The sequence below is a fragment of the Ochlerotatus camptorhynchus genome, unplaced genomic scaffold (genome assembly GCF_037179485.1).
Source record: "Ochlerotatus camptorhynchus isolate MF236.1 unplaced genomic scaffold, CSIRO-AGI_Acam_v1.1 ptg000010l, whole genome shotgun sequence".
In the NCBI taxonomy this organism is placed as follows: domain Eukaryota; kingdom Metazoa; phylum Arthropoda; class Insecta; order Diptera; family Culicidae; genus Ochlerotatus; species Ochlerotatus camptorhynchus.
The window spans coordinates 1,619,245-1,628,005 of NW_027040502.1; the positions used below are offsets into that span (position 1 = coordinate 1,619,245).

Genomic DNA, 8,761 nt, shown 5'->3' on the forward strand with positions numbered 1-8,761 from the left:
TTGGTCGAAAGTGGAAAATTTATAGAGGAAATCAGAAAATGCTAGCGCCACGTAACGGCGATGTTCCTACTTATCTTTACACAAGTTTCTGACCGAAGTTGGACGTCTGTTCTCTGTGTTAGAAGCTAGGTAAACTTACAGGGCAAATGGCTAGAGTAAACTGAGGTTGTCAAAGAGGGTTTTTAAGTGGGGAAGTCGCCGTTAGTGGCGCTTAAGTCGAATAGGAATCTGTTAAATGCAAAGATAGTAACTTTTTTGAACCACCCTAACATTCCAATAGTTTTTCGAACCACCCTACCCTGTTTGTATTTGCTTTTGATCCTCATATACCATATACCTTCAGTAAACACTAACACACACACACAAACGGAAGACAATCTATGTAGAACAAACAGAATACGAAATAAAATCAGTACTTTGTAAACGGTCAAAGAGTCCGGGCGTTTTTAGTTTATTTCCCCGTCCGAGTTCACCGCGAGTTGTATCCTGAAATAATTAGAAGAAGTTAATAAAAAGAACACGAAGGCCGGTTCGCGAATCCGTAGTGAAGTGATTCGGGATCGGAACAAAAATTCCTAGATTTTACATGGTCCTTCGAGCCGGATGCATGGTTTGTTCGTGCCGGGATTTCGGATTCGTCCGACTCGCGTGTGAAAAGTGAAAGTTTGACAAAAAATTAGCTTTCACCACTGAAGTGGTGCAGTGATTTTCGCAGCTTTGCTGCCGAATAGTGTGTACAAGTGGTACAGAGCGTGAAAATTGCTGTACAGCAACGAAAGTCGCTCGTTTGAGAAATTGCGCAGTGCAAAAATCTAGACGCGCAACCGAAAGTAGCAGAACGTGCTAGTGACGCCATTTTGTAAACTGGGAAGAAATTTCCATGTGAAGCAGCACACAACTGAAAGCTTTCGATGTGTGAGTGGTGTTGGTGATTTTTGCGCGATGCACTTGAAGTGCTTTTGTTGTGTTGAATGTTTCCACACTATTCGTGACTCGTGAGAAGAACTGAAACACTGACTACGGTGTTGGTGTTATGTGAGAACGAGAAGATATCGAGAAGAAAATCGGCATCTGTGAGTGTGTTGCTGATTTGCTGCCGCCGGTTACTGGTACCGGCTACCCAAGAGAGGAGAGCGAGTTTTCTGTTCGCTTGTCGGCGTTCCATTTCCACGCTGGTCCCGAGGATTGTTTGTTAACCCAGCCACCAGGGATCGCCGTAAGCCCCCCAGCATTGAGTGAGTACCTTGCTTCTTTTTCTCTTGCACACGACTCGCGTCGTGGTCACCAATTCGCATATTGGCTCGTGTTCGTCTCGGCTCGTCGACGTCGGTGAGAAAGCACTTTTGTCGTCTCGTTTCCCCGGTTCGGTCGTTTCAACCGTGTGTTGACACGGGAAGGAGACTCGTTCCGTATTCGCGTACCGTGTAGAGCCACGTTAAAATCAAAATGTTTAAGGTTGAGGGTGATAAGGAGGCAGATTTTCTGCGGAGAAATAAAGAGCACTTGTGGGAGTCAATTGAATTGCTGATGACTCTTGCAAGGGAGGCAAAAACAGGACAGCATGCAGAATTGTTAGGAGCATGGTCAGATAGGCTTGAAGAGATAGCTAAGGAGTATCGTCGTACGGTGTGCATTCTTGAAGCCACGTACGGTGATGACAACAAAGAGGATCGTATGAAGTTCAACACGAAATACTACGCGTTGCGTGCATTTTTATCGAAACATCTCAACCAAAATGCACAACCTGTCAATCCGCCAACGCAATCTGTCAGACCCGCCAGTCACATTCGGTTTCCTGAATTAAATCTACCTCGGTTCAGTGGAAAACTTGCTGATTGGTGTGTGTTTCGTGATGCTTTTGATTCTGCCATTGGAAATCGTGTCGAAATTAGCAGTGTCGACAAATTCCAGTACCTTAAGGGGTTAGTCCAGGGTGTAGCTGCAAGGATTATTGATTCAATTTCGATAAGCAAGGACGGATACCGCGATGCTTGGAGAGCACTTAAGCTGCGCTTTGAAAACAAACGACAGCTTATTCGGTGTCATATTAAGTTGTTGTACGAGGTACCCAGTATGAAGAAGGAATCGGCTGATGAGCTACTCAACTTGGTGGATAGATTCGAGCAGCACATTTCTGTACTGAAGCGACTGGGAGAAGACACTGATTCCTGGGATTCGTTGTTAATTTACCAGTTGTCAACCCGTTTGGATCCACATACGCAGAAAGAGTGGGAAAGCTATTGTGCCCGGCTGGATAGTGATAATATTGCCAATGTTCTTGGTGGTGTGGCATGTGATGAAGCAGAAGAAAATGATATGCCGACATATGTATCGATGGTGAACTACCTTCAGAATTATGCCAGAGTTCTGCAATGTGTTAATCCGTCCCCTGGTTCCAGTCGAGATCGTGATCCAAAGGTGAAGCCAATGAAGTCCTCAGTGCATTTCAGCTCCTCGTCCTCCACCCAAGCCACAGAATCTTTCCGGAGGTGTGAAAAATGCAACCAGAGTCACTTCCTGTACCATTGCCCTGATTTCCAGAAGCTATCTGAACAGCACCGGTTCGAGTTCGTGAAGTCGAAGAAGTTATGTTCCAATTGCCTCCGTAGCACAGATCACTTTGCGAAGTCCTGTCAAAGCAAACCGTGCAACCGCTGTCCGAAGAAACACCATACTCTTCTCCAAGGGGCACAGTTCATACAACAGCCCTCTCCAGGTCCTCAAGTCAGTGGATCTGTTACACTTGTTGCACAACCATCTGCTCCAAATCCTGTTCAACCGACTCCGTCTCCTGTAGTGAATACTCCTGCACTGCCGTTGCAGAACCTGTCCCAACCTCTAAGGTTGTCCCCGGTTGTCGGTTCCCATCCTGCACAATGTTCTACAGCGCCAACAGTTCCTGCAAACCTGCATTATGCCATGATGGCATGTGACAAGGATAATGTACACACTGCTGTTATTCTCCCTACCGCACTGGTGGAAATTGAGGATGCTCAAGGTCGCAAAGTTCTTGCCCGTTGTCTACTCGACTCGGGGTCCCAGAGCCATTTCATCACGAAGGCTCTTTGCGAGAAACTACAACTCCCACGTACACGTGCTTCTGTTCCTGTTCTAGTGTGTGGCATAGGTCAATCAACCACCAAGGCCACGCACTCCGTTACCGCCAAGGTATCGTCAAGAGTTTCTCCGTACGTTGTGGAACCGCAACTTCTAGTTCTACCCTCTCTCGCCATCAAGCTGCCAGGATCAACAATCAGTACACAGAATTGGCAGATTCCTGAAACAGTGCGTCTTGCTGATCCAACTTTCCACGTGTCGAATGAAATTGACCTAATCTTAGGAGCTCAATTTTTCTTCGATATCCTCCGCTACGGTCGTATCCAGCTTGGTGAGCAGTTGCCAGTTTTGCAGAATTCTGTCCTCGGATGGGTCGTGTCAGGTCCCTGCACCATTCGAGACCACGATCATGCTGATCCTCGTTCCTGCCTAATGAGTAGTGCAGTTCGTGTAGAAGAAATGCTTCGAAAGTTTTGGGAGCTGGAAACCGTCCATGATACCAAGGGTTGGTCAGCCACGGATAAGTTTTGTGAGGAGCACTTCCTGGCCAACACCACACGGACGCCGGAAGGTCGATACGTAGTCAGGCTACCAAAACGTGAAGAACTCATCGCTCAGTTGGATGATAACATGTACCAGGCCACTAGACGCTTCTATTCGTTGGAACGTTCTCTCATGTCAGATGCAAAGAAAAGGAAGCAGTATCATGATTTCGTCACCCAATACATTGAAATGGGGCACATGCGTGAAGTTGCAGAAGAGGAACTGAACGTCAGACCACAGTTTATCCTACCACATCACGGGGACTTGAAACCTGAGAGTACAACCACCAAACTCCGAACCGTGTTTGACGCATCCTGTAAATCACGTTCGGGATTGGCTCTTAACGACGTTATGATTCCTGGTCCCACAATCCAGGAAATGCTAGTGGAAATAGTGCTACGATTCCGATTGTATCGTTTCGTCGTGACCGCTGACATTGAGAAGATGTTCAGACAGATTCTGGTCCATCTCTTGGATCAATCGTTGCAGCGCATATTGTGGCGTGATGACCCTGAACTCCGTTTGAAAGTGTACCAGTTACTCACCATTACGTACGGTTTGAACAACTCGCCTTTCCTGGCAACTCGCGTTTTGCAACAGCTATCCACAGACGAAGAACAGCGATTCCCACACGCAGCAAGAATTACTTGAAAGGATTTTTATGTGGATAACCTTCTTACCGGTTCCAACGACGTGGAACAGCTGAAGCTGATTGTGAACGAGATGATTGGGCTTCTAGCAGCCGGAGGATTTCCTCTTCGACAATGGTCTTCGAATTGTCAAGACGTGCTGGATGTCGTTCCAGAACACCTCCGAGAAACGCGTACGCTGCTAGAACTAGATCGAGATACCTCTGTTACCGGTCTTGGTCTACGCTGGGAACCCACCACCGATCAACTGTCATTCAAACCTCCAAAGTGGAAGGATAGCCAGCCAATCACTAAGAGAACCGTTCTGTCACAGATGAGTAGCCTGTTTGACCCACTCGGGCTGCTAGGCCCAAAAGTTGTTCATGCGAAGATCATAATACAAGCCCTCTGGAAGTGTCAACTAGAATGGGATACACCGCTTCCAGTGAAGTTCGTGGAAGAATGGACGTCATATCAGCGAGATATACGTCACCTAGATGGTCTTCGCATTCCGCGGTTGGTCATGCTCTCCCCGCACCAAAGGTTAGAAATCCATGGATTCAGCGACGCCTCCCTGCAGGCATATGGAGCCTACGTGTATATCAGGTCGGTCGACGCAAAAGGCCAATGCTATGTCCAATTGCTAACGGCCAAGTCCCGTGTAGCTCCACTCAGTAGTAAGTCAATTCCGAGATTGGAGCTCTCCGCCGCGCTACTCCTAGCGCATCTCCTGGCTCAAGTTCTAAAGAGCACCTCACTCGTGGCTCCAGTTTATCTTTGGACAGATTCGACCGTAACACTGGATTGGATCTCTGCTTCACCGTCGACCTGGAAGACTTTCGTCAGCAACAGAGTAGCAGAAATTCAGGAGTTGACCGCTTCAGCCTCCTGGAATCAGATACCCTCCGACGAAAACCCCGCTGACCTGTTGTCGAGAGGAACCAGCCTAGAGAATCTAGTAGAAAATACTCTATGGTGGAATGGACCTATCTGGATCAGATCGTTAAGTGAACCGTGGCCGCCGAATTACGTGTTGCGTAAACAGAATCGTGAAGATCCAGAATTACGGAAAGTTGTGGCGCTGCCAGTCTTTACAGAGCCAGAAGACATCATCGATCGCTATTCAAGCCTAACCCCTCTCGTTCGCGTGTGCGCGTGGTGGCACCGTTTTCGTGAGAACACTCGTCGGGTGAAGAATGAACGCGTAACCGGTCCGTTGTCGGCGTCGGAAATCGATCGTTCGTTACTCGGTCTCATAAGTCGTGTGCAAGAAGACGCGTTCGGTTCTGAAATGAAGCAACTCGCTCGAAACGAAGCCGTAAGCAAGAAATCCAAATTACGTTTCCTGAATCCGAAACTCATCGATGGATTGATCCGAGTTGGCGGCCGGCTTCATCATTCTGCTCTCGCCGTTGACATACGACACCCTGTGGTACTGCCTGCAAACCATCGTCTCACCAGAATGATCGTCTCGCTCGAGCACCTTAAAACGCTTCACGGTGGCCCGAATCTTCTTCTTTCATCTCTGCGTCGTCGCTTCTGGCCACTGAATGGTCGGAATCTCGCCAGTACCACCGTGCATCACTGTGTTATCTGCACTCGTGCCTCCCCGAAGTCGTTGGAGCAACTAATGTGTAATCTTCCGCCGGTTCGAGTAACCAGAGCATTCCCGTTCGAGAATGTTGGGGTTGACTTTGCCGGCCCAATTTTGCGTCGAGCACCCAACAAAAGAGCAGCTCCTGTCAAGGCGTACGTAGCGGTCTACGTGTGCTTGGCTGTCAAGGCGATACACCTTGACCTCGTTCCCGATTTGACATCGGAGGCATTCATCGCTAGCTTGCACCGTTTCACCGGAAGACGTGGCAAGCCCAGCAACATATACTGTGACAATGGTCGGAATTTTGTGGGAGCTCAACGTGAGTTAGCAGATCTCCGCACACTATTCGTTTCTCAACAGCATAAAGACGTCGTAGCTCGTGAGTGCGCTACGAGTAACATCGAATTCCACTTCATTCCTCCCAGATCGCCATCGCTAGGCGGAATCTGGGAAGCGGCGGTGAAGTCAATGAAGTTCCATCTCCGCCGTATCATGGGAAACGCTATGCTGACAGAAACTGAATTCAGAACCGCCCTCATCCAAGTCGAGGCTGCGTTGAATTCAAGACCAATAACTGCTATGTCAGAGGACCCGCAAGACTTGCAACCCTTAACTCCAGGACACTTCCTGGTGGGAAGGCCGCTCAATGCTATTCCAGAGCCCAGCCTGCAAGATGTTCCAGAGAACCGCCTGTCCCGCTGGCAACGTGTCCAGTGCCTGTCTCAGCAGTTTTGGCAACGCTGGCAGAAGGATTACCTCTGTACCCTCCACAACCGCTACCGCTGGTCAAATACTACGGCCAACCTCGTCCGTGGTGCCATCGTTCTGCTACGAGATGAAAATCTGCCGCCGCAGAAGTGGGCCGTTGGAAGAATTGTCGACGTCCATCCAGGAACCGATGGGCTTGTCCGTGTAGCTTCGGTTAGGACCAGTACCGGAGTTACGAAGAGAGCTGTAAGCAAACTCTGCCTGCTACCGGTGGAGATAGATCCAGAGACAATCCAGCAGCAATCCCCGTCATCTTATGACTCCAGCGCCGATGAAGAATAATCCATTCTTGGCGGCCGGAATGTTAAATGCAAAGATAGTAACTTTTTTGAACCACCCTAACATTCCAATAGTTTTTCGAACCACCCTACCCTGTTTGTATTTGCTTTTGATCCTCATATACCATATACCTTCAGTAAACACTAACACACACACACAAACGGAAGACAATCTATGTAGAACAAACAGAATACGAAATAAAATCAGTACTTTGTAAACGGTCAAAGAGTCCGGGCGTTTTTAGTTTATTTCCCCGTCCGAGTTCACCGCGAGTTGTATCCTGAAATAATTAGAAGAAGTTAATAAAAAGAACACGAAGGCCGGTTCGCGAATCCGTAGTGAAGTGATTCGGGATCGGAACAAAAATTCCTAGATTTTACAGAATCTTTACACTAGTTTTTAGAGAAATATTGTTCAAGCCTCAATGTTTGTTCTCTGTGCTGCTAAGTGAAAATTTACAATATATTCGGTAAGTTGCGATGATTTTTTCAGTTGGTTCTATAGCTCGATATCGAGTTGTGGAGAGTTGACTGTATTTTCAATCCACATTGAAGGGCTCAGATTATATCTGCAATATTAGACAGAATTTTTCTCTAGATGTTTTTTGACGTAGGACTACGTCTGTGATTTCTATATGGGGGTACACTTTGTGAAAACCAAAAATGGAACATGTGACAAATTTTGAAAGATTTTGAACGTTAATGACTCAACTGCCCCTTGGTCCAATTTCAATAATTTTATCACCAATCGATCAGAAATATGGCTACGCATCGATAAAAATGCTTCCGAATGTTTATTTTCAACAAGAAACTATTGAAAAACTGGTAAATGTCCACCATTGTCCAAAAGCGTCGAATTAACTAACAAATCCCCCAATTACCTACATGCATATGCTGCTTCCCCAGCACAGTCGTCAGAGAGTAGTCTAGTAAGTAGACGAAACAAGTCGAAGTGGCATTCGCCTCCGATCCTCGGGCGCGTGCGAATAGGGAGGATGGAATTGCGTAATATTTTGCACACTCATCGCCATATTCTTTTCAGGGCAATCATAGTCATACTAAAGAGTATAATCAGAGAGAACCCCGCTAAAATTCCTATTCCTACACAAAACACAAGCTCCTGCTGCAGTTAACAACAATATTTATTATATCATACCACGTAGTCCTACGGCATCATTGCGTAAAACCCCATTGGGGTGTCCCTTGTAGTTTTTGCTATGCACTTTTGTTCACATAAGCGCATAGTAATCTGCATCGGCATCCGCAAATTCCCTTATGCATTTGATCAGAGAAGCAGCTGTAGATTGATATTTGTACGCCCACTAAGTTTTGACTAGAAAAAAAAAAAAACAGTTTTCAGAGATTGAGTAAATCCACTTTTACCTAAATTGAGTCGACTGGATTCAATTTTGAGTTGGTGTGATCGACCGTGTAGATGCAGGTTTAATCAGCGTGAATTCGCCTAGTATCGGTTCATCAACAAATTCGTACTGAAAAGCAGTATGCCTACGAATACTATCAAAATAAATTTACGAATGTCGTTTCACGGCGAATGAGAACGACTCAAATTTGAGTTTAGTTCACTCATAATCGCCAAAAGTGCAGGAACTCAGCGATGAGTAAAATTAGTCCCATGGTTTCTTGTGGAAAACCTAAAAAATCTGCCGGAAAATGAGGAAATTGACGAAAATTTTATTCAGTCTCGGAGTAGTACCAATAGACTGAGTGAATCCAATCTTTATACTTTTCTCAAATTCGGGAATTTTTCCCTGGAAAATCCTGGAAAAACCTGGGAAAACATGAGGCATATTAACTCATCGCTGAGTTCCTGCACTTTTGGCGATTATGAGTGAACTAAACTCAAATTTGGGTTGCTCTCATTCGCCGTG

At 46.5% G+C, this 8,761-nt stretch overlaps 2 protein-coding genes across 2 annotated transcripts; both read left to right on the top strand.

Annotated features, from left to right (window-relative positions):
• Window positions 1-2,073: 2,073 nt before the first annotated feature.
• On the top strand, window positions 2,074-4,251 carry LOC135699304 (uncharacterized). The gene has a single exon (XM_065219551.1). The coding sequence runs from the start codon at window positions 2,074-2,076 to the stop codon at window positions 4,249-4,251; it is 2,178 nt and encodes a 725-aa protein (XP_065075623.1).
• Window positions 4,252-4,323: 72 nt separating this feature from the next.
• Window positions 4,324-6,876, top strand: LOC135699312 (uncharacterized). The gene has a single exon (XM_065219562.1). The coding sequence runs from the start codon at window positions 4,324-4,326 to the stop codon at window positions 6,874-6,876; it is 2,553 nt and encodes an 850-aa protein (XP_065075634.1).
• Window positions 6,877-8,761: the final 1,885 nt, after the last annotated feature.